Source organism: Bactrocera neohumeralis, chromosome 3 (genome assembly GCF_024586455.1).
Source record: "Bactrocera neohumeralis isolate Rockhampton chromosome 3, APGP_CSIRO_Bneo_wtdbg2-racon-allhic-juicebox.fasta_v2, whole genome shotgun sequence".
NCBI lineage: Eukaryota > Metazoa > Arthropoda > Insecta > Diptera > Tephritidae > Bactrocera > Bactrocera neohumeralis.
In genome coordinates, this window is record NC_065920.1 from 52,041,976 (window position 1) to 52,069,341 (window position 27,366).

Consider the following 27,366-nt stretch of genomic DNA (forward strand, 5'->3'; position numbering starts at 1 on the left):
TTTATATTTTCTGAATCCTGCAAACAGTAAAAGAAAAAAAATTAAAAAATATATATATTTATTTTAATAATAAATAAAAAAATTAAATTTCAAATAAATAATTTTTTTAAAATTTGTTTGAAACCGATCATGTTTGTAAAAAAATTATTTAGAAAAAATTATTTATATATAATATTAGACTGAATATTGTAAAACCTAAAAGAAAAAAAAATTAAATAAAAAATTATTTATAAATAAATTTAAATATTTAAAAAAAGTTTTGAATTATAAAATTTTTATTATTTTTTGAATTATAAAATTTGTATAAAATATTGTATATAGAAATCGAAACATATTTTTTTTTGTAAATAGATTTTTTTCGTAAATATTTACTCATTTTACTTACGATGAATATTTTCAAAAATTTTATAATAGAGTCGAAACATGTTTTTTATATACGATATGTGTATATTTTTTTATTTTTTGGGTTTTTAAAAATTATTTTTGTGGTGTATAAATATTTTTTAATTATTTTTATGAATATATTTTATTTGTGTTGCTTTTTTATTGCAGTAGAATCGAAACATTTTTTAAAATATAATATATATAATTAAAAATATATAAAAATCAGAGCAAAATAATTTTTATTTATTTTATTCTTAATTTTTTACTTTCATTTATTTATTTATTTTTTTGTTTTTTAGTAAATTCTCATTGAACTGCTACAAGCGTCTTCGATACCTTTACCTTAGCACTTCACAAATTGAAACTAATTTTTATCAATTTCCAATCACTAAATGTCCAATAAGACAATCTATTACCAAAATATTACATTAATCTCGCCCAAAACTTTGCCAACCCCCACAAAAACTAAAAAAAACTATACTTCCGAATTTCGGCAATTCTCAAAGTTTTACTATTCGCCCAAAAAAAAAATAAAAGAAATCAGCGCAGCAGAATGTAAACTGCATCCCGCTGAAGATTAAAATGGCTAAAATATAGTTAACTGATTGTCCACTAATGAAGGACATCAGCTTAAGCGCATTTGCTGCTCGCTGCAACGTCTGCTGCTGGCACATTATTATCCTTCACACTCGAATGCCGCACAAATGCAGAGGAAATCATACGAATTTTCACAATTGAGTGCATTCAGCATGAGCGCTTAAAATGCTTGCTCTTTTATTCTTGCATTTTTAGTTTAACACTGTAATTCACAGGCCACAAAGTATTTGCTATCGTTGTGGTGAATCTACTTTTACTCTGTTTTTTTTGTTGTCGCTACGCAAAAGTTTTAATATTATTTGCATTAGTTGCCACTATCTATTCGTATACTTTGGTGAAATAATGCAGCTGACAAAACTTCATATGTAAATTTTGAAGATATTTGCTTTAATATGAGCAGTACCCGGCGTATAAGTAACTTTTTCGTGGCTTGGTAAAGTATAAGGCTGGGCGTATACGTAACTTTCGTACATGGCGATGTGTAATACTTATTTCGAATTTGTTGTTGGAAGTTATTTGCTTTAATACGAGCCGTACACGGCGTATACGTAACTTCGTGGCTTTGTAAAGTATGAGGCAGGGCGTATACGTAACTTGGTAGTTTAGTATGGTACATGAAGGGTCAGGGCGTATACGTAACTTTTTTTTCATTTCGATAAGTAATACTTATTTGGAATTTGTTGTTGTTTATAGATTTTTTTTTGGCTTACCTCAATAGTGAGGCGTGTAAATGCCTCTGAGAGCATAAAAGTCTTTATGAAAATATAAGCCTGAAGTTTTCCAGATCATTGCATACTTTTGGGACTTCGACGTAGCATGTCTACTGATCTAAGCGAGCTAGTGCATGTGCGGTTGAAAATATTTAAGTCTTGGAACTCTTTATCGGCTTAGAAAACACAAATTATAATTATATAAGAACTGCACCTGTAAAAGGTATTACAGCATTGGGACAGCCAGAGTTAACGTTTTTTCTTGTTTTGTTGCTTTTTTGATATTTATGAACATACTCGACTCGCATTTAAGTCTATTTACTATTTTTAGTTAGCACAAATTTAAATGTACTATACATTCTTTTTTTAAAAATATTAATTGAAATTTTTTGCCTGAAAGTCAGTCAAGAAAATGATTTGTGTTCTCAAAAATACAAAAATTTCCTTTATCAATAAATTATTTTTCGCTCGCTGCTGTATTTAAATGTAAATAAACGTCACATTGGACATACGCGTCGTATACGTAACATTGCTTCATAGCCTAGATGTTGTTTGATAATGTCATATTCATTTTAAATAAATAAATTATACAATTATAGTAAATTATTCATAAGCAACTTAAGTAGCGCACGAGCATACATATATTTCCCACCGTTTTTTGTTGAATCAATTTTCATTTTTCACGATTACATTTTCAATTTGCCACGCTGCCATACTTAACAAGCGGACATACGCACTTACACACGAAGCATAACTGCACTGAATTTATTTCTAATATTTACTTGACATTTCTTGTTGCCCAACTTAAATTCCATTTTAATAATTTAAGCTACTTAAGTGTCTTTTGGCGCAAATCTGCCACTCGATTTAGCCAAAGGCACCGTCAGCAGCGAGCGGACGCGAAGGTCATTAGTATAGAATATAAACATATATTATGTGTGTATTTGTGCTCATGTCTGTGTGTGCATTCGTAATGCGTCAATACACACATTTGCATGCGTTTATGGGAAGGCGGAGTCTAGGAGTGCCATCGCATGTGTTGAGCATACAAGCTTGCGCCTGGCATTGGCATTTATGCATGTACGAGTACGAAAAGTCCCATGTTGAGTCGCAGCACCAGCAGCAGCTAACGTGCGTATAAGTGTTGCTGTAAATGCTTCATCGCCAACCGCGTCTAACATTCGGAATTCGAATTTCATTTCACTTATGATGACATTCAAAAATACGACTTTTTTCTCCTGTCCAATTCCTTGGTGACAAGTGTCGCCCTCGCTGTTGCTGCCGATGGCATGCCATTGCATATGAATATGTTAACAGCCGTCATTGTCAATCATATGCGCAAGTATGTATGAGAATGTGCGCATTTGTGCTCGTTGTAGTATTTTCGACAATGTGCATTTCTGCTCAGATGTGAAGGTGAATTTCATTGTCATTGTTTTGTGGGCACAAAGGTTTATCTCTCGCACTGGTTTCATGCAATTTTTAAATTTTTGCATTTGAATTGGCTTAACTTGAAAAGTGATTTCTAAGTTATAACATGAGTTTTTGCAAAAATTAAGTTTCAATTCCATTCCATTTCATATAATAATGTTAACAAATTATTAAAACTAAAGCTTAAGTTAAATTTTTAAACAGATTTTAGTTTACGCTGTGCTCAAAATTAGTTCATTCATAAACAAATGTTTCATTTCCATTTTGTTCCGCATTGTAATATTATAAGATTTTCTTTAAATATTTTTTTTTTTAGATATATAAAAACTTTTATTTTCGAAAATTAAGTTCAAATTCAATTAAATTAAGTTCCGATTCCATTTTGTTTCATATAATAATAATAAGAAAGTCCTAAAGTTAAAGTTTTAAAAGTGTTTAAACAGTTTTTTAGATTACACTGTACACAAAATGAGTTTATTTCTAAATTAGTGTTCCATATCCACTTTGTTCCTGGCAATAATATTATTAGATTTGTGTTGGAAATAGATTTAATATATTTTAGTTTTTGTAGCTATATATGGGGCTTTTGCGAAAATTAAGTTCCAATTCCATTTTGTTTCATATAATAATGTTAATCAGTTTTAATTCAACCGATTATATGTTCTTAAACAATTATTTAGAAGACAATGTAACAAAAATTGTTTTATTTCGAAATTAGTGTTCCATTTCCACTTTGTTCCAATATTATATATTTTTGTTGAAAAAATGATTCTATTTACCTAAATTTCGCAGCAAAAATAAGCAAAAGAAATTATGTTCCAATTCCACTGTGTTTCATATAATAATCACTATATATATATGTAAATATGTACATACATATATACATACATATGTACATATATACATACATATACATATAACACTAAATATTTTCCTTCTTTTAAACATTGCTACAGCATTCCTTAGTCGTGTCTAATGACGTTATGATGTTTGTAATTTCAGTCAAGTGTTTCATTTTCCGTTTTTTTCAATATTTACTCATACGATGTTCTTAGCCAAATTTTTTTTTAAAGTATTAGCAGCACACAATTGTGAGACTCAAACAGGCTGTTTGATTTTTTAACGGGATGTATAATATCAATAATTTGTTCCATTTTCATTTTGTTTCAATATTTACTCAAGTGGACTAGTGTTCCACTTTCACTTAGTTCTATGCGTTAAAAAATAAATTTTTAAACGAAACTCAAGAAAATGGTGAGTTTTCTATTTTAAGAGTTCCATTTCCAAAAAGTTCCAGCTCTTAAATATATGTAAATTCACGAAAATGATTGATAAACAGTTTTATATTTTCTATTTTAAGAGTAACTAATAGTGTTCCATTTCCAAAACGTTCCAGATCTTAAATAAATGTAAGCTCACGAAAATGATTTATAAACAATTTTGTATCTGATTTAAGTACAATGTTTCATTTCCAAAACGTTCCGGCTTTTAAGCAAATGTGAAAATACGATTTTGGAAAACAAAGAAATTATACTTAGTCCAAAGTTTTATTATTTTATTTACATAATTTAAGCAACTGATTTTTTATATATATTTTATTAATTTAGCAACTTTTGGAATATCGTGTTTTCCAATAGGAATGCTATGATTTCTAAGTGTTGTTTTGGTAAGTGTTGCTGAAGACCGCAATTTGTCGATTCCAACATGTTCTCAAGAATTATAACTGTCTCAAATCAAAACCTGTCGGATTTTGAGAAAGGATTCGGGCTTGCATCCATATAAAACTGTTCTCACTCAAAAACTAAATCCACTGGAGCAATGGAAATTTCGTGAATGTGCTGATTTTGCCGATGGGGCTGACTTTCATTTCAGTAGTGCGCTAATTAAACAAGATTGTCAATTTTGGTCCGCAGAAAATCCAAAAATTATTCATGAACAACCATTGAATTCACCTAAATTGACAGTTTGCTGTGGTTTGTGGTCTGGAATCAGCGGTCCGCATTTTTTTCGAAATGAAGTTGGTGACACTGTTACTGTTAGATCGATGAAAGCCAACTTTCTATGGCCGCAATTGGAAGAACAACATCTGGTTCCAACAAGACGAGCCCACATGGCACACAGCACGTGTAAAAACCGATTTTTTGCGAGAAAAGTTTGGAGATTTGATTATTTAAAGAAATTGTGGCATTGAATGGTCATTAGCCTACTACTTGTTGGGTTATTTGAAGTCAATAAACTAGACTTTAGCAATAAACTAGACTCCCCTAAAGCTTTAGAAATCAATATTGAACGTGCTTTTCATGACAGACTACTTAATGTAGTGGAAAAAGTACTCGAAAATTGTGTTCGCCGAATTCGTCCCTGCAAAAGAAGTCGTGCATGCTATTTGAGTAATGTTATGGCTGTCTTTTATTTATAGCTTATATTGGTATTTTGTATGCTTAAGTTTCAGCTACAAAATTTGCTCATCTGCAGTCTACTATCAAGGGTATTAATAAATTGCTTTTAGCACCACTTTCAATTAATTGCTTTAAATCAATTATCAATTACAAAGATTCCCTTATAATCTGTTTCCGTTTCCTACAATTAACACACCGTTGCGCTGCTTTTGTATCAATGCTTTTCACTACATTTATCTTCAAGCTGCCATTTATTGAAATTGATACATACATACATACATACATTCATATGTATACACCCGTCAACCCGTTCAACTGCGTCCCTTTAAATGCCTTGAGGGTGCGATAAAGTGCCATAAATTTTACAAGTTCCCCTCACAGCTAACCGGATATGCATAAGCACATGTACACACATACATACACATGTATATGTGTATGATATTTGTATACAGAAGTGTGCAAATGTTTTGCTGCAGCTGTCGTTAGCGCTGTCTGCCTTCAATAACTTTTAACTTAATTTTCCCCCAATGAATTGAAATTCATTGGCTTTCACAGATTTTCTCAGAAATAGCGCAAGCATATCAATGAACTAAAGTGTTTACATATTATGTAAATATGTACACTTATGTGTGGCGTAACATTTTGAATGCTTGTATGTATGTGAAACGGGTTGCGTTGTTGCTTCATTGTTTGTTTTTTATAACCTGAAGAGGGTGGAAGCATCCGAGACCCTATAACTCTAACCGTCTGCCTACCTATATATACCAGAATTTGCTTATTGGACATGATATCTTGACTAAAATATATACGAGGGCTGCTATATATATTTTGGCCTAGGGCAACACTAAGTGTTGCCAGGTGCAATCTGACATTTCCATTGGAAAGTTTGACATTTTTTAGCATAACATCACTCAGAACGTTTTGTCATTTAATCGTGAATTGTTTTATTTACAGGGAATTAAAAAATTCATGTCGGCCAAAAAATGGAATTAACTCGTGAACATTTTCGTGCGATCATTTTTCACAACTTTCGATGAACTAAAAGCTTTGTATGGCTATGAAGCACCATCCTATAGCACTGTGAAAAACTGGTACAACGAATTCAATCGTGGCCGACGCTCGCTCAAAGACGAATTCCGTGAAGGTCGTCCAAAAACAGCCGTTGTGCCAGAGAACATCGATGCCGTACGTGAACTGATAAGACGTCGTCTATGTAACATATACAGAATTTGCTTATTCGATTGGATATCTGCACTAAATTATATATTATATGACAATCGCTCAAAAAAAGGCTCGTGTGGATTTGTAAAGAAATGTAAAAATATACGATCGCGGTGAAAAAATTGTTAAGATCGTCACAGGTGACGAATCATGGATCTATGCGTATAAGCCCGAAACAAAACAGCAATCGACAAAAAAAAAATAAATAAAGAAATAAAGAAAAACATTTTCGTTGATAAAGGCCTATTTACATTATTAGGAGAAATATATTTTTATTATTGACAATATTGTTCTAGGCAATGAAACATGCAAAAATTGTTAAGATTGGTCCACTATAGCATATAGCTACCATAGAAATAGATCGTTGAAAGACAAGTCTTTGTATAGAGACCTTGTTTGTTTGTTAAGAGCGGACCACTCCATCATATAGCTGCCATACAAACTGATCGATCAGAATCAAGCTCTTCTATGGAAACCTTATTTATTTGAGAAGAAATCTTCACGAATTTTGACAGGAATTATTATTTCAGGCGGCGGTATAGCTTCGGAAGAACTGGTACAGATTGGACCACTATGAGCGTTCAAAATCGAGATACAGATCTTTTCATACCCTTATACTTATGTTATAAGAAAAGCACCTGTGAGTGGTGTTATAGATTTGGTGCAGCCGAAATCAACATGTTTTTATTGCTTTTACAGAAAAATTTATAGTTTTTTATTTTGGTAAGCCAGAAAGCGCTCAGGCGCTCGCCATTCGATATGTGAAGCATTTGTCAAGTGGCTGCTGGTGCAAAAGGTTTGCTCATATGTATGTGAAAATTGATTGCTTTAGTTTTGAGTGTGAACAGTTAAAAGCAGAGGCAAGTGTGGCGCCCAATAATGTATGTGTGTATATATGTTTATATATGTATGTATATGTGTTTGCACCAACATAGTTTCTCAATATAGCAGAGGTCAATTGTTAGGCTGACTTGAGCTCGTTTGCAGTATTAAAAAGAACGCATACACATGTAAATATGTATCTCAGCCTGTTTGTATGGCCTACTTTCAAAATTTCCACTCATAAATCTTATGAAATGAAAATCAAACTGATTGAATTGTATGTATATCCCACAGCCGTTGAACCTTTCTACACAAACACAAACATTTCTTGATGAACGTCGGCACATAAATACCTAAAATACCCCACTGCCTCAAACACACATACACACATATATATACATATATGTGAGTATTATGCCAGTAAGGAAGTGAAATTGCAAGCAGCAGTGTAAAGCTGCCAAATCTTTGTTAGATGTGCTATTTTCCTATACAAACTCAAACATACATGCATACACTACTACAAACACTGGAACTTTTGTGTACACAATGAGGCAGGCAAAAGGTAAATTGATGACTACGCTGATTGATTTTCGCTACTAATGGTAGCTCAACGGTGGGTGGCTGGCTGCTAACATACATACATCAACACACACACACAAATATATATGCGTGTGTTTGTGTGCTTATTTCGTGCGCTGGACCAGTAACTTTATTGGTTGCCCGCTGCTGATTACTTTGCTTGAGTAGTTGGCAACGCTGCTGAATCATTGCTTCGACACTGTGGCGCCGCTTGTGTGCATAGTGGCTGCTATGCTTCACACTTGCTCAAGCCAAGTTATTTGGCGAAATGGAAAATTTGTTGCTTTTATTGTTGTTGCCTGTTTCAGTATGTCGGGGTAATCATTTTGGTATCAAGGGCATTCGGTTTGTGGTGTTTTGCTGGAAATATTGATATATTGTTTATATAATATATATGTACATATATGTATATGATTTAGGCGACAGCGAAGTGTTGGTATTTATTTCCCGAAAATTGCTATAACGGTATATTGGTATGTATAGACTTGAGCGCTGCTTAGAGTAATTTTTTTCCTCAAATAAAGTATCTAGCACAGTAATAGTAGAGTAAATGAATTCAGATTTGTCAAATATTTCAATTTCCATTATTTATCATGTACAAGGAAAACTTTTATAACTGCAAGCAGTAATATTGCACAATATCTTACATTCGATTGGAAATCTGAAACCTTATTAAGATGGTATTGGTAAATGATTCACTTTCTCGGCTCAACTCGCGCCAATAAGATTTATATGGTATACTACTACGATGCAGTCTGTGGTGTTTCAATACCATACTGTATCAAAGTAAATATTAACATAGTTGGCAATCATGAATTACATAAATGTTAGTTAAAAAATAAAATAAGTAAAAATAAAATAGATCCTGTTTCAATTCCAAAACGTTCCGTCTCTGATTTGTTTTATTTCGATCTTAAAAACCATTACCTCCTTCGTTACACTACAATATGTTTTAGATTGTATTTAAAATATTTAAAAAACATTCTGTGTCGTTCCAATTCCAAATCGTTCCTTTTCTGCTTTCGTTTTGTTTCTAATTATGATTAAGATTGCAAATAAAATAAGTAAAAATAAAATACTTTTGTTCTTATTCCAAAACGTTTCGTCTCTGATTTGTTTTATTTCGATTTAAGGAACAATTACCTCCTTCGTTATGCTTCAATATGTTTTAGATAGTATTTAAAATATTTAAAAAACATTCTGTGGCGTTCCAATTCCAAATCGTTCCTTTTCTGCTTTCGTTTTGTTTCTAATTATGATTAAGATATTGCAAATAAAATAAGTAAAAAAAAATATTTTTGTTCCTATTCCAAAACGTTCCGTCTCTGATTTGCTTTATTTCGATCTAAAGCACAATTACCTCCTTCGTTGCACTTCAATATGTTTTAGATAGTATTTAAAATATTAAAAAAACATTCTGTGGCGTTCCAATTCCAAATCGTTCCTTTCCTGCTTTCGTTTTGTTTCTAATTATGATTAAGATTGGAAATAAAATAAGTAAAAATAAAATATTTTTGATCCAATTATAAAACTTTCCGTATCTGATTTAGTTTTATTTCGATCTATAGAACGAGTACATCCTCCCATTCACTTCCCGTTTTAAATAATAATTAAAATATTTATTACTAAGAAACTCACTGTGGCTTTTCAATTCCACTCTGTATCACTAATGATTTATTTTCATTAGCTAGATTTAATTATGGCTTAAAAGCATGATCAAAGATGAGTTGTGTGAAAAGTTTAAGAATTATAATTATTTTTGTTTCAATTCTATAACGTTTCACAATTTTTTTAAATTGTTTTATTTTCATTAGTTAGCAATTTTATAAAATTATCAACAGCAGATATGTGTGAAACATTAAAACTATAATTAATTATGTTCCAATTCCATTTTGTTTAGTCCTCCTTTTTGTAGTTAGTCCTCTTTGAGGCTAAATAACACTATCAAAAGTACTATGAAAAGTAAGAATTATTCATATTCCAATTCCATATTGTTTCTGCAATTTTCTTTTTCATTTATAGCTTTATATTCGAGAAGAAATTAGTAAGAAATTTTAGTTTTAAAACTTAAAAATAAAATGGTTTTTGAGTTTTTAAACTTCATAAGTCTACACTCATCTATTTATCGTTTCAAACATATTTTAAAATTCATATCGTTCCTATTGAAATTTTACTATGGCGGAGCATATCAGCAAATATTAGCAAATATATAAATTGTTTGAAATATTAATTTTGGTACAAGAGTTAAGCCTGAATGGAATTTAAAATATTAATATACTCGTACCTATATTTTTGTAACTATTTGCTATCAAATTCGTTTCATTTATAACTTTATTTGTAATAATTGTTTTGCTCTGTTTTCTTTCACATTTTACCTATGTACATATGTATGTAAATATTGATTTTTTGTTATAATAATCATGTTTAACTAGTTCATTCCAATTCCAAATCATTCAAAATTTTGCCTGCTAACGGTTTTTTGCTATGAAAAGCATTTCAGTTTAAAAAAAGTGTTCAGAAGTTTTGTTCCGATTCCATTTCGTTCCGCGCTCTATTTCCAAATAGCTTCTTTCACATAATGCTTATTTACGTTTTATGTCACAAAAGTGTTCTTGCCAAACAGTCCTGATAAAAATATTTTGTTCCGATCACATTTCGGAATTTAATTTAATTTAATTTATATTTTTACGGTTATTCGATATGAGAAGCATTTCGGCTAAAAAATAGCGTAGAAAGTTTTGTTCCGATTCCATTTCGTTCCGCGCTCTTTTTCCACATAGTTTTTGTATTGCCTAGTTATTTTTTCTGACGAAAAACATTTTTGCTAAAAAATTGTGGTTAAAATATTTTGTTCCGATCCCATTTCGTTCCATATTATATTTAATTGAATTTAATTTAATTTATATTTTTACGGTTATTCGATATGAGAAGCAGTTAGGCTAAAAAATAGCGTAGAAAGTTTTGTAAATAGCGTAGAAAGTTTTGTTCCGATTCCATTTCGTTCCGAATTGTAGCGTAGAAAGTTTTGTTCCGATTCCATTTCGTTCCGAATTATATTTTTAAACAGAATTTGCAGAAATATCGTAATTACGAATTTCATCTAATCCTCACCAATCCAAGCCGTTTGCAATTTTAATAGCAAAGCAATAGTCAAACGGTCTTTTGCTTTGATTTTTTTCATTTGCCGGATTATTTGGCGTGTTCTGTTCGGCGCTTTTACAAATATGCATATATTCATAGATATTAGTACACAGCTATAAGCGGTATTTGCTTTACTAATTTGTTGTCGACTAGTACGTATACATACGTATACATACACAGATATGTATGTATGTATATCTGAGCAGAAAAGTAGGACTGTTTAGAAGACATACAGACATGCAGCTGCTTATAGACATACATATGTACGTATATATTTTTTTTTCTGTGTTCTTGGAAGCTCGACAAGGCCATTGGGCCATTCCTGTGGCTTGCCTTGGCAATTACACAGACTAGAAGGCGCTAAATGTGCTGCTGGATATATTTATGTATAAAATTACACAAACAAAGGCGCTTTTATATGTCTGTTCGTAACTATGTACATTTGTGTCAAAGTTCAATTGATTTTTTTTTTACATTTTCCTTCCCACTACCCTTCGCAGCAAGGATTTAAAAGCAAAATTGAAGATTTATAGCTGTCAGTGCCAACAAATACACAGGCTAGCCAAATCACGTGACCTTCAGCAATGCTGGCATATACTTATATATAATATAGGTATTTATTTTTACTTTAGTAATATATTTCTCACATTTACACATAACGTATTCTAAGGGCTTATATAATTTTTTCTCTCTTCTTTCAAACATCTTTCGCCAGCAAAAGAAAACAAAAATAATAAAAAACGATTTTTTATATCTATAATTGATGAGCGAGTCTACGCTGTCTAATGTTGAGCCTAATTTGTGCTGACATATCTAAAATAAAATTCTGGCAGCAATTGTAAATGACAGCCGTAGACAGATTAGTAGACACACCACCACACATAAACGTTTCAAAGATTGCAACTCGAGCGCTGATAATGCCACAAACACTCGCTCGAAAGCAAATGATGGAGAGATAGAGAGGATAGAGAGTGTGAGAAGATGAAATAGAAAAGCTGCGCAAAAAAACGGTATAAGTAATCCCGTTATTAGCAGCATAGTAGATTGCATCCCACTAGTACGTGTTAATTTGTGAATATTTGCTGAGCAGCTCTTCCCACGCAGCGAAGGCACTAAGGTGATGGCAAATGCCAAGGCAAGCAGCTTAAAATCGATTAGCATCAATTTCCTGTCACTGACAGTGTGTGTATGTGAGTATGTGCGCTTTAGCAGTCACCTGCAGCCTGTGGTGGTGGTAGCGAATGGGCCTTTTGTCTTAGCTTGCCTCCAGCTAGTGGTTGTCCGGCATTTACATACACATATGCACAAATATATAAACGTGCACACATATGTACATATAAGTGTGTGTCTGTTTCGCCGGATCAATTGACCACTTTACCTTCAAAACACTCACACACACATACAGACATATGTGCATACGTCGAGCATATGCATAAGTACGCTTGCAAATATGAGTTTATGCCGCTTGTTGTTGTTGTATATTGAGCTTCATATGCTTTTAGTGATGCTTCACACGTGAGCATATGCATTGTTCATAGTGTGTGTGTGTGTGGCACCATGCGGGAGTACATTAAATCGTTGCAATTAATTGTGGGCGTCGCTGGCGAGTTTGTAAAATGGCTTGTGTGGTTTTAATTAAATTTAAGCCGCTTTTGTATGAAGCTTACTTAAGTACAAACACGACAGTGATGGCATACACAGATATGAGTATGTGTGGCTGTATGCTAATAGTTTGTTGAGTGCAAACGGCAGGTGGATATGGTAAAGCGTCAGAAGCGCATCGATATCAGTTAGCTGCCTATTAAAGCAGGCATGAGATACAATTCTGTTGTGTATTTTTGATTAAGTCGAATATTTTGTTTCGTTTTCCAAACGTTCCTCACAGTCTGCCTATTAATAATTGTAATGGCATAAAAAATATTTTTTACTAATAAAAATTAAGTAAAAAAAACACAAAAACATTTTGTTCCATTTCCATTTCGTTCCTCACTATATTTAATTGAAAAAAATGCTCCACCCAAATTTGTGTACACATAAAACTAATTTTTGCCACCAAAAAATGAAGTAAATTTGTTGTTCCATTTCCATTTCGTTCCTCTTTGTATATTATAATATTAAAATAAAAAAAATTGTCTAGAGAAAATATAAATAATATTCAATAAAATTTTGCTAGATAAAACTAAACAATCAAATAGTTTTTTCCATTTCGTTCCTCACTATACATATAGTATGTATGTATGTATGTATATAAACAAAAAATCAAGTATAGGCAATTGTTGATTGCATTAAAATTTCTTCAATTATGTTTTGGACCAACATTCGCTGCATCCAACTCAATAAATTCCAACAAAGTGTTTAATTTCATGGCTTTTTTTATTAATTCCTTAGGCTTAGGAAAAATTTGTTTCAATTTCTATTCGTACCACATTGTAGTTAATATTTTTAAATTTTCATTTCGTTCCCCAAAATTGTTGAAACTGAGTAAATGTTTCTTAAACAAAAGGTGTTTTACATATGCATACCTATGCAGATTAAAAAAAAATTGTATGAAAATGTTTCGATTCCATTTCGTTCCATGACTTTAAAACCCACACATTTTAAGGCGATTCCACATCGTTCCGCAAATTTTTGCTAACATTCTTCACAAAAGTTTTTGTTAAGTTTAGAGAGTCTAAGAAATTTTTTGTTTCAATTTTATATTATTTCTTACGCAATATTTTTTTAAATTCATAATGCACTTACCACAAAATTTGAATTGAATTTTAATAAATATACATTTTGCTTATAGGAAAAATAGTTTTTATATACAAATGTACATATGTAAACAAAAAAATTATAAAAAACTGTTTCGATTCCACTTCATTTCTTTACGTTTGCTAACGTCGTTCCTCTCAAAGATTTTGGAACTGTATTTTAAATTTAGTTGCAGATTGTTAAACAAATTTACTTCACATAAACAAAAAACTAGAAAAAACTGTTTCGATTCCACTTCGTTCCTTTACAAAAAATGTGTTTAACATTTTAAGGCGTATTTTTTACGTTAATAACTTTAACCTAAAAATAATGTTTCGATTCCAATTCGTTCCTTAACTTTTTATTAATTAATACTAGTTAATTTAGCACAAAAAGTACATATTTCAACATATTTCTATTTAATAAATAAATTTCCAATCACATGGAGTGAAACAAAATAAAATCATGCAACTTCTTTTTTTGAAATAAAAATAATACAAAGTAAAACACTGTGCAATATCTTAAACATTAAGTCACATGCAGTTAACTATTTACAACTGTACATTTTAAGCATAATTTTACTTCTTTTAGACCAGATTTATAGCGTAAAACTTATACTGCTAAGAAGAAGCAAAATTACCCCAAGGCTAAGTGGTGTTAACGTGATTTCTATTTGGTGTTATTGTTAGTTTAAGAATCGCTGAGTTGTACTAAAGATTTTTGGTTCTAATTTTGGCTACTTTGCAAATTGCTAATGTCAAACAAAAGTTATGTAACAACAGGCCAATTCAGAAAAACAAAATTCAAAGCTACTTTTTTTTTGTAAATTCATGTCAATTAAAGGCTTTGCTAATTTTTTATAATTATCAAAAGTGTTTTGGGTTAAGCAACTTATGCAGAATTCGATTAGTAAAAGCGAATTGTAATTAATTTTCAATAAAATCGCTAATATCTATAACCATAATAAATATAATAATAATAATAATGATATTAGTAATAATTTTTTTTTTGTTTTGTAAAATTTAAAATTTTCATTATAAGAAAATTTCGAAATTAAGTTAAGTAGAAAAATTTATGTGATACTCAATTATGGTGAAGACTAACTTTGATGCTAAATTTGCGTGTCTGAATTTTGACCCTCTGATCAATCCAGCTCGGACGACGACCACTTTGACTTTGGATGGATGGCTTTATATGTTACAACGTGTGAACGATAACGATAACGGTAAACGGTTTAACGGGTAACAGTAGTAGTATTTAAATGGAAAACAAATTTGTTTCATAACGGGAACAACAGTTTCAATTTGTTACGAATCGTTACAGTTTTGGCAAGTGTGGGGTATAGATTTGGAGAAAAGAATTTTTGAAAATTTTCATTTATTAAAATCATGAATTTTTTTTTTGTTTGGTTTTTGAATCAATATATTTGCTTTTTAAATAAATGACTTAATATTATTTTGAATAGTATTTAAAGTAATGTTTTGTAGTAGTTGTAGTACAGTACACAGCGCTATAGAATAATGAAATATTTCAATATGTAAGTACGTACATATTTAAAAACTTATAAAATATTATAATAATATGTATAAGAATATGAATATAAGAAAGTCTAATAGCGAAGAGTAGCATAAAAGTATTTGCATAGCATACTATAAAGAGAGAGAGAGAGAAAGGCAAGTATATGGTAGGAGAAGAGAAAATTTGGAAGTATTTTTTTTTCAAAGCAAATTTTAAAAATACTTGTTCGGTGGTTGGTGGACAGGTGGTGCGTAAAAGGGTCCACCTTTAAGGGGAAAGTTTCTTAAAATAAATTTTAAAAAATTTCACATAAATCTTTTTTAAGTGGGGTAAAACTAAAATAAATTTCCTTAAGCGTATAATCGCTCCAAATTTTTTGATGCTGAAATTAAAAAATGTAAACCAAGTAAATTTTATTTTTATGAAATTATTTCTATGACGTTCGATTTGTGGCAATCATGTCAGAAGTTTTAAAAATTATGAAAATTAATTTCTTTTTTTATTTTTTAAGCCTTCATAATAACTTTGTATGAGAAACAAAAAATACAATCATTTAAAGCTGCTAAAAATGTAAGAAAAACTATTTTTATAGTTAAATTAAGATAGCTGGAAAAGCACAAAAAATTTTTTCTTGTTAGAAGTGAAAACCCCTTAGAAATATTCAGAAATTAATTTAATTAAGAAAAATATTTTAAATTTTCATTAAAGCAATTAATTTTGTATGGAATTGTAAATTTTCAGTTTTTGTATTAAATTATAAATTTATAACCGGTACAAAAATTTTGATTTTAAATAATAACTATTAATAAATTAATATTTTTTTTGCAGTTTTAGAAAAAATTAAATATTTAAACCTTCTTCAACCCTTAAGAGCATTAAAAAAATAACAAAAAAATTGAAAGAAGTTTAAACGCTTAATATTTTTTTGGAATCAAAAATTTTCGGTCGGCCGTTTGTTTCAGATCATTTTAGGTTAACTAACATTTTTCAGCGTTTTCGTTAAAAATTGCAATATATTACTGTGGGCAAAACATCGTAAGACTTTTAATATAAATTCGCCAATTATTTTTTTTTTATATTTATATTTTTTATCTTTGCCATATATCACATTAAAGTGCATTCGGAGATTTTTACGATAAGTGAAATTACTTAACAAAAAAGTTCCATTAAATTTTGTAGGTGGAGTGAAATTTCTGATGCCGAATCTATGTAAAAAAGGCCTTCGGGCAAAATTGTTTCTAGCGAGCAAGTGTTTTTGATTGGTAGAAATTGTTCAAAAAGGGTCAAGAAAGCACTAACGACGAACCACGTCCAGGACGGCCATCAGCATCCACTGATGATCAACACGTCAATAAAATAAAGGAATTGGTGCCTGAGAATCGACGATCGTTGAAATATCGGAAGGATCTGTGAAAACCATGTCATTTGGACCTAAGAAAAGTGAAAGCAAAAATTGATTTCAAAATCACTAATTTTTTTCGGATAACAATCGCGTTAACGTCTGTGAAACAACGCTTTCTGACTACCAGGATATCATGAAACGTATTATTATTACTGGCGATTAGTCTTGGATCTATGCTTACGACCCTAAAACAAACGATCAAGCGACCGAACATCTTGGCAAAGGTGAGCCGAAGCCGAAAAAACCACGAAAAATCAGGTCAAAAAGCAAGGTTATCGAGGTGCAGTGTGCTCCGAATTCCTTTCGACCGCTCAAACTGTCAACGAGGAATACTATTTGAGTGTTATGAGTCCTTTGCATGAAGCTATTCGTAAAAATAGCAGGAAATTCGACAGCTCTTGGTTTTTGCATTACGATAATGCACAGTCACATATTGCATTAACCCGTGTGATTTCTGACTATTCAGCAAACTCAAACGACTGCTCCGGGGAAACCGTTTTGAGTCAATAGAATAGATTACTTGAATCGCTACGCGCATTGAAAGCTATCTCAGAAATTGACTTTAACAACTGTGTCGAGGATTAGAAAAAACGTCGGCATAGGTGTATTGTGACCCAAATGGGATTACTTTGAAGAGGACGTCATAGATTTAAAAGAATAAATTAAGAATTTAAAAGTTATAAACGAAGTCTAACTATGTTTTTGTGGGCCTAAGGAAAAATTTTTCAAAATTAGAAAAAAATTTAAACAATTAATTTTAAAATAACTAACATATCTATGCATTTTCCTTAAAACATTTAATATAGATATATAGGCAATTCCGTTAGCAGCAAGTAATAGTAACCAGCAAACAAATTGTTACACTTCACAATGGAAAGTGGAATTTTTGAAGCCTTCAAGATATTAAAAAAAAAGTAAAATACAAAAATACAATGTAAAATTTACTTAAATTTTTCATACTGTGTATATGTTATTTCATTTAGTTTTAGAAAAGAAAATTGGAATTTATAAAAATCTATTAAGCAATTAAATTTCCAAAGTGTTTAAGTAAATTTTCAGACGAAACCAAAAGTAATAATAATAATTAATTACAAGTTAGTATTATCCACAAAAAGCTACAACTAGCAAGTAGTTTGAAAAATATTAGAAACAGTTTTAGAAAAATTATCAAATAAAGCAAATAAAACAAGTTTTATAAAAAAATATGTTTTACTGAGCGCTAACTTTTAATTCAGGTGATCTAAAGACTGCCATACTTGTAAAAATGAAAGAAAAGTGATTGGTAGTTTCTTACTATAACAATTTTATTGCCACAAGAATTTAAAAAATAAGTGTTTTCAAAGCGTTTTTTTGTCAGCTTTAGTGGGTGTAGGGCTTGTCTCAGAAATTAGTAACAGTACTCAAGTATGCCAAAAGCAAAGCAAATATACTAGATGAGATGTTTGTTGCTTTGTATTCGTCCAACAATTTTATGTAAAAACTAAATTTAAGTGCAGTACTGAGTGAAAAAATATAAAGACATAAGGGGATTTATGAGTTTAATACCAGACATATTGTTTGGAGAGTATTTTATAAAACTAATATGCGCACATACAAAGAAGATGGAGCTTAAAGGGGTAGAAGGAGAGAGGAAATAGTTCTTGTTTCTCTTTTAAAGAGAAAAAGCTAAAGCCAAACGTAAATCAAGAATACTGAACTAAATCTGTTATCGAATATGAAGTATTCTTACACTATGTTTCCTCTTTGAAAAAATATACCCTTTATAATATGTGCAAAAAGTCCACAACTAAAAAGTAATAATTTTCAACTCTTATAGGAAAATATCAGTAATATCCATGGTTTCTGACTGCCAAGGAATGTGATTTTGGATGCAATGTCGAGTTATCTTAGCTGGTCGAATTTTTTTCTGCTGTATAATGTCCGAAACTCCAACTTACTCCAACGAAAGAAAAAAGTTGCTTTATGTGTTACCGAAGTGAGAATTATGGCGACTATCCCCAGTGTTTTTCTGTGTCTTTTCTAACACTTGATCAGAACATTGATTGTTAGAAAAGTTCGGTTTTATTATTTGGGATGTCCTTAGAAAGTGAAGAATATATGGTTGTCAACTCTGAAGCACTTATGGTATTATTAGCGAAGGTAAGCTTTATGCCCAAGGAGGAAGAGAGACTATTCGCTGGCCAAATCTTTCAACCCAGTTAGTCTTACTTCCTTCATGCTATAAGAGATGGATAAGATTGTTGACAACTACATACGATCGAAGGCGCTGAAAATCCTACACCCCAGTCAGCACGCGTACAGAACAGATTAATCTACTAACACTGCTATTTACCAACTTACAGCTAAACTCCAGAATTTGCTGGAAAATGGCGAGGTTGCGATGTGCGCCTGGGGACAGTGGAGAAAAGGAATGTGGCGGCTCCACTATGAAAATGGATAGTGGCTTTACCGCGTACCAGAATAGATGAAACCATCGTGAGGGAGAGGAAAATTCGTCTTGGTACTACGGGGGGCTGCCCATAGGGTGGGGTTCTATTCCTATGAAGTATTATAGTAGATGAGATACTTGAGTTACTCAGAAACAATGGTATTCGGTGGCAGGGGTACGCCGATGACATATTTATAATGGCACGAGGTAAATTTGAGAATACTCTCTGCGAAATATTCAAAGAGGCTTCAGACAAGCCAACAAATGAAGGTCTTAGAAGACACACCACTGGCCCTTCTTCCAAGAGACGGAGTTACGAAGAGGGTAAACTTTATAAAGAAGTTTAAAGTTACTCTCGACAGTAAGGCGGAGTGGAGTGATTCCACGGTCGACTACTGAGGTGCAGCACTATCCAGTGATATACTGACGGCTCGAAAACACCGGAAAGCAATGCAATAGGCATTGTAGAACCGCATACCAAACTATTCATACAAATGGAATGTTTTCAGAGCAACTTTCAAGTGGAAGTCTTTCCTATAAGTCAGTGTGCAGAAATCAATCTCAAAACGCAACTATCGCAACCAGCGTGTCGCTATACTCAGCGATAGTCAAGCGATACTAAGAACGATCTCAGCTTATAAAGTCAAATAGCTATTAGTAGAGGACCTATACACTGCTCAGGTGGTTCTGCCGCCTATCGGTTTGCAATCGTGCACACCAGGGCATAAATGAATAGCTGGCAATAAGCTGGTCGACGTACTAGACCACTCTGCGGCGGCTGCCTAGATGATGGGGCTAGAACCATGCATTTCGGTGTGGGGAGAGAACTACACTGGCAGCGGGCGTCAGGAATGTGCCATGCCAAGTTACTATTAGGAGGGTATAACCTAGCAAGGTTTAGTGAAATAATCAACCTCCCCCGACACAAATTTCTTCTCCATTTCGCGCTCTATACTGAAACAGACAACCTGATTCTAGATTGTCCAGCATTTTGTAGAAGCAGGCTCAAGGCCTTGGGATCCGTCCACGTGGGCAGGGATCACATCATCTCCAACGCGCCCAGCAAGCTCCTGGATATAGGAGAGGGAACAAAAGACCATAAGTCGCAGTGAATTTTTTATATGTATACCAGATAAGATGATGATGTTTTTTTTTCTTAAAATCTCATCAACCAGTATGCCTGATAAATTTAACATTTCTGACGTGAAATTGTATTGGATATTTTCTGTATTTATGATAAGTTGTTTCATTTTAGTGTAGTACTTCCTAAATAACACATAGTCTTTGCAAAAACAAACTTTAAAATATATAATTGTTAATTGAAAATGTACTAATTGTCTTAAGTTATTATTCTAAGTGGAAGCAGATCTAAAATAAAATCATTTATTTCAAAAACACTAATTTTTGAACAAAAAAAACGAACATCTAAATGCAAAACATTTCCTAAAAAATATTGAAAGTTGAAACTATAGAAAGTATGTACATAAATAGATAAAAGAAGCTTATTTGTATTCAATATAGTATAATCTTGGAATAAAATTTCAAAAATAAATTTCGAAAATGTTTAAAAAATTTTTTATTTTATAAAATCTCACAAATATTTAGTTCTTGGCATACATATGTCCCGTGTTGGTGTCATTGTGTTTAGCCTCCTAATGTCATATTCTTCGTATAACTATGTACTTGTGCATGAAATTAAAATGGTTTTTATGACTTTAAGTCGCGTTGTATGCATGTGTTTTTTCTGTGTGCATTCTGTTTTAGGTACTCCTCCGCGCTTTCGCTCCGATCTGACTGCACACATCCAAGCTAATTAACGTTATAATCGTCCTGCTGACTTAATGTGCAAAGAGATTAAAGTACACTCGTGTGCCGCAGTGCACATATACACATACACGAAATTTGTTGCAATCAGCGCATATGTTGCAACTGCAAACTTGCCACAAGTGTGCCACCACGATAAAATAACACATTTGCTGTTGATAAGCAAAAGCAGTGGCAGCTATACTTAGAGTAAGAGGTAGGTAGGGCGGTCAGAGATCACGTCTCACATTTGCCGCGTGCTAATTTTATGCTGATGGCGTAATTAACGAAATTGTGGCAGCTAAGTTGTGAGCGTTCTCACTTGAGTTGGTTTTCATTAACTGCCACGAGATCTTTATATAGCCATAGTTATAAGGGACTCTATACATTTTTATACATACATATATACTTATACATATTTATATGTTAATGTAAGCACTCCTTAATCAAGTGGGCTAAAATATTAAATGTTACAGGTACAAGTGTGAAAATTGGCAACGTGGCATATGGTATTGAATGCTAAATAGTTTGGTTTATTGAGGTTAGATTTTGGTGAATGGCATTCAAAGTTATGAATTTAGTCCAAAAGGGGTGAGTAACTAAGTAAGCGTCAACCAGTTAAGTAAAACTTGAAGAATTCTTAATATTTATCGGTAAAGAAAGGTTTGTGCAAATAGTTTAAAAATCTTGCATAATGTCTTGCATGACGGTTAATCGCTTCTTTTAGCTTTGGAAGCAATATCTCGCAGTTGAGACTGAGTTTGGAGCGTAAAAACAATACTTAGATATGGTATATATCTATGAAAGTCTTATTTTCTTACCAAGCTGATAATTTGTGTTCAGAACTTACTCAAAATCCATAATAAAAGCGTTCAACTGTTAATAAAACATCTAGGTGTTAGAGCACATATTTGATGGGTTTTAGTTTGTTTCTTTTAGCTATGTGATAAGGGCGTGGGGATGAGGATAACGTTTTGTAGTATTGACAAAAAATTACTATTTTCATTTCGACTGTATCAGTTTTGACCGAATTTCATTCTGAAAATAGTGGAATAGAAACAGTCTCATTATAAAAGACATAAACTGTACTAAAAGCTAAGTGCATACGTTCCGTTCTGATGTGAGTAGGGAAAGAGTGTCCCTCTTGCGAGCTATGACAAGGCACCCAAACTTATTGTAAAGGCAGGCCATTGGATACTGCGCTGCATACAATGGTGTCATGGCTTGAGGAAGCCGTTAGGGTTAAAGAATTTGCTGTTGGGACGTTCCTTGATATTGAGGGAGTTTTCATAACGTCCTGGCGGAAGCAGTCGTAACTGCTCTGGACGGTCTTGAGGTTGAATTAAATCTCAAACACCTCATTTTCAGTATTCGGTGCGACATAGTTATTGAAACGGAATGGGGTAACGCACGTGCTCTACGGAATGTAAGTAGGGGAACCCCACAGATGGTGTTCTCTCTCCTCTACTAGGAATACTCGTCGTTAACGACCTGCTAAAAAAACTTGATGATAGTGGCTGCCGAGGTGATTGCACTTTTGGTCAAAGGAACTTTCCTGAGTACCGTGTAGCATTTGACGCAAGGGTATCTCAGCGTCGTAACAAATTGGGGCAGCAGTCGGAAGGGGTCTAAGCATCAACCCAGAGAATTCGTGTTCCTAAAAACGCACGTGTCTGAACAGTCCGAAATCCCCACACACGTTGACTTCATACCGGATCACATGAAACATTGAGTCGAAAAAGCGAACTTTGGCGGCTCTCCTTTGGCCACATATCAGCGTGAGAGTTGTGGGTGGGAAGAATCCGTTGGAAGAAGGAGATAGGGAGCTTCTTCACGAATGGAACAAGGCTTAGGGGAAAGGTTGATGGAGGGGTTTACTGTTAGGAGCTCTCTATCAACTTCAGCTTCAGATTTCCTGATTATTGCAGTGTTTTCCAAGCCGAGGTTGCAGCTATTAAGGTAGCAGTAAATTTACTGTTCCGGAGTGCAACCTTCTCAGAGAAGTGATCATCCAATCAAATAGCAGGGCGACGATATTAGCTTTGTACTCATTAACAGTGCGTTCAGGGTTGGTCGAGGAGTGCTTAACCTCGCTATCTATAGCATCGAGTGTCTTTGTGATAATACTGCCAGGCCACAGCGGAATCGCAGAAAATTATGAAGCTTATGAGCTAGCAAGGAAAGATACCCTAGAATCGCTATCAGTAGAATAGGACTGGAAAGGTACCCTAGAACCACTATCAGTAGAATAGGAGCTGTTCTACTAATAGATAGCTGGACTTCGCGTGAGCTTGATCTAGTGATGTTTTTGTCCTCAGTGGGGCTTTTGATAGGCCATTGTGCTATTGATGTCCATGCTGTAAGACTACGAACATTACCAGAAGCCATCTGCAGAAGCTGTATGGAAGAAGATGAGGTGGAAACAACTCCGCACTTCCTTCCTGATTGTGCACATTTGTATTGGCTACCGATCTACCCTAACCTTACCTAGTCACTCAAACTTAGTAAGAGAGTTTACAGTTTTTCTTCATAGATATTAAGCTTGATTATCTAAACTAAATTACTTTTGAGATAGTGACACAGCAGCTTTTATTTCAGATCTTTCAATTTAAACTTTCTCATGTGTCTCATTCTATAATTTAACACAGTGTTAGCCTTTTTCGTTTTGGTTCGAAGTTTAGTACTGTCTTTTATAATAATTTTCCTCAGCAACTAAGGCGATAAAAAGAATATTTGCTTATATAATAGTATTTGAAGCTAAAAGGAAGCTGATTCACTTGAATAATCAACATTTTAAGCTAAGCAGCAGCGCATGCGCGGAGCAGATGTTTGAGTTTAAGCTTTAGCGATGTCAAATGTAGGCGTATTTGTATGGATTCGTTTATACTCGTATTAAATCTATTATAAATGCTTATGCTTGTATGTTTTGTGATAATGTATATAATGTTTTAATAATTATTTCCTTTTTGCCTACATAATTGTTTAAACTGAAGGAGAATAATGAACTAAACTTATCTCTAAGCAAAAGTTATTTTAAAGCTATGAAAGTATAATACCAGAGTGTTTTTTGGTTTTGCTTAAATTAAAATGTATTTTTGAAATAAACTAAAAAGTTGAAAATAGTTGTTAAATTATCGAGCACCCACACACATTAAGACATACATACAAGAACACCTGAAATACAAACAATACATTAAACGGTTACGTAATCAACACGGAAGTGTACATATGTAATTGCTGAAGGAAGAGACAGTGAGAGACACAGAGAAAGACAGAGAGAGAGGTATGCGTTTTTGGTTGAAAGTATGTCAGAGGGTTGAACGAATTTCTATAGCAAGTACAGATATAGAGCAAGATCCAGCTGAAGAAAGAGGAGTTCTTGCAGTATCTGAGATATTTTTAGTGGAATTAGATTTGAACCTAAATAATGTTGATTAATGAAGATTTTTTGGTGAGCAAAAGTCTAATGACTCGGGTTTCAATGAAATATATGTGAAGGAAATTTCTTATTAGCTAAAATAAAAAAAATATTATGAATACAAATGAAATATCTTGAATTATGAATATTTTGAAGAATAGCCAGATATATTATATGTAGGTAGGTAATATAATTAATGGTTAGATGAAATTAAAAAAAATATTCATGTTTCAGACGGCAGTTTCATGATTGGGTACGTCGAAATTTGGTAGTGGGTAATTGAAAAGGTAACAAGTCATGCCTGCTTTGCTCAAATGAGCTAATTTTTGAATGAGATTAAATGGCTACTAAACATTTCAAGGAAGGAAATACATATGTATTAACATACTAGCTGTTGGGATTACGTAGTTCTCGATTAAAGGTCGAAGACCATATTCTTTAATTTTTAGGAAAATTATGGGTCATACAAGGTCTGCCGCAAAAGAAACAGGACTGTTAAAAAAACAACAAAAAATTAATATTTTTCAAAAGTTATATTTTTTATTCAAAGTAGTTTCATTGTGCTTCGATACAACGTTTAGCCCGGTCAATTAGCATTTCAAATGAGTGTTTAAGGTAATTTTTCGGAAAGCTCTTGAGAATATCGGTCGTCGCCTTTTGGATAGCTGAAATGTCTTGAAACCAGTGTCCTTTCATGGGCAAATGAAGTTTTCCAAATAGGTAAAAATCACAGGGTGCCAGATCAGGTGAGTAGGGTGAGTGATTAATGGTTAATATGGAGTTTTTTGTCAAAAAATCAGTAACAAGCGTCGACCGATGACACGGCGCATTATCGTGCAACAGGCGCCAGGACCCTGCCTCACGGTATTGTGGTCGAGCACGACGAATGCGTGACAAAAGACGCTTCATAACACCAAGATAAAACACAGCATTAATCGTTTGGCCAGGTGGGACGAACTCTCGGTGTACAATACCCTCGGAATCGTAAAAACAAATCAGCATTGTCTTTATTTTTGACTTCTGAAGACGACTTTTTTTCGGTGATGGCTCGTCTGGATGCTTCCATTCGGCACTTTGACGTTTGGTTTCGGGATCATATTGAAAGCACTACGTTTCATCACCAGTCACAATCGAATATTTGTAGTTTATGTCCTTTCTCGACTCCTTAATCAAATCCTTACAATGTTGGATTCGTAGCAATTTTTGCTCTTCAGTCAATTTGTGCGGAACAAACTTGGAGCACACCTTCCGTAGACCCAATTTATCTATCAAAATGCGATGAATGGAGTCTTTGGTGATATTTAACTACATTTCCATGTAACGCAAAGAAGATTTCGGCTCATTCTTAATAAATTCCTGCACTTTTTCAATATTGTTTTGGGTAATCACTGATTTTGGCCGGCCCGACTTCTGATCGTCACAGGGGTCCTCACGACCTTCATGCACATTACTACGGGATAGGCACTGATCACCATAGACTTTTTTCATCATTTGAAATGTTTCAGTAAACGTTTTCCCAAGTTTAAAACAAAATTTAATATTTGCTCTTTGTTCAAAATGCATTCTACGACCGATGACCAAAAGCTGCTGTCACTTTTTATGATAACATCGATTTTTTAAAATCATATTAACCATTAATCACTCACCCTATTCACCTGATCTGGCACCCTGTGATTTTTACCTATTTGGAAAACTTCATTTGCCCATGAAATGACACTGATTTCAAGACATTTCAGCTATCCAAAAGGCGACGACCGATATTCTCGAGAGCTTTCCGAAAAATTACCTTAAAAACTCATTTGAAATGCTAATTTATACTAAATGTCAACAAGAGATTAAACTTTTTATTTCTGTTTCTTTTGCGACAGACCTTGTATATCAAAAGATAAGAGGAGCTGAGTACTAATGGTGTAGTTTTTCAGTTAACCCATAGAATAAGTTGGCCGATGGGTTATGATGTGGGCGTTATGCGTTAACGATGGTCTTTAACTATAACTTTAACTATTGTTTCATTGTTTCTATATTCCGAAAATTGGAAAGTTGTTGTCCTTGTGTGCTCTTTTAGTATACATATGTCATTCATTTGAAGGGTATTTTTTCTCTACATAATGTGAAACTGAGCGAACATGCCAAAAATGGTTGCCATGATTTGAAAGTGATAGTTTTGGCTTGAAAGACAAAGAACGCTATTAGCAACCAAAGTTTGAAACTGAGGAACTGTAAGTTTTATTCGATAAAGTCGCGGAACACTGGATAAGCTCGCAGAATCTTCGCAAATCACTCAAGCAGATATTTCAAATCGTTTAGAAACCCCGAAATAGCCGAATACATTAAAAAAAACGGAACAGGCTGTCATGTGAACAGAACATATTAGTATCGGAGAGTTATAAGTGACTAAAAATGAAGTTTGCGACTAGATACAAGGCAATAATCAGGACAATACTCTACCTCAGTTGCAAGACCGGTTCAAACTATTTGGAAGACAACGGGTTGAAAGTTTTGCTTTGCCCGTCTTATATCCCAGAGCTTGTCACTTCTGACAATGATTTGTTCTGGCCGATGTAGAACCTCTTTATTGGAATTTGGTTCACACCAAGGTATTAGAAAATGGCTTCATTTCTTCTCGACTGCTAAATTGGCAGATCTTTTGAGACGGAATCCACCAATTGTCAGTAGAAATGTTAGAGTTTCAAATGGGCGAAACTTTAAATTTAGTATTGTACATGTTTTTCTTACATAAACGTTCAAATTTTCACTACAAAAAAAACGCACGAGCGCTA

At 33.0% G+C, this 27,366-nt stretch overlaps 1 protein-coding gene across 1 annotated transcript in view; it reads right to left on the reverse strand.

Annotated features, from left to right (window-relative positions):
• LOC126754207 (sodium/potassium/calcium exchanger Nckx30C) overlaps nt 1-27,366 on the reverse strand; it is a 364,196-nt gene that overhangs the window by 37,668 nt on the left and 299,162 nt on the right. Inside the window, 1 exon segment of the mRNA XM_050466172.1 lies at nt 15,122-15,205. Coding sequence (XP_050322129.1) covers nt 15,122-15,205 — 84 coding nt within the window.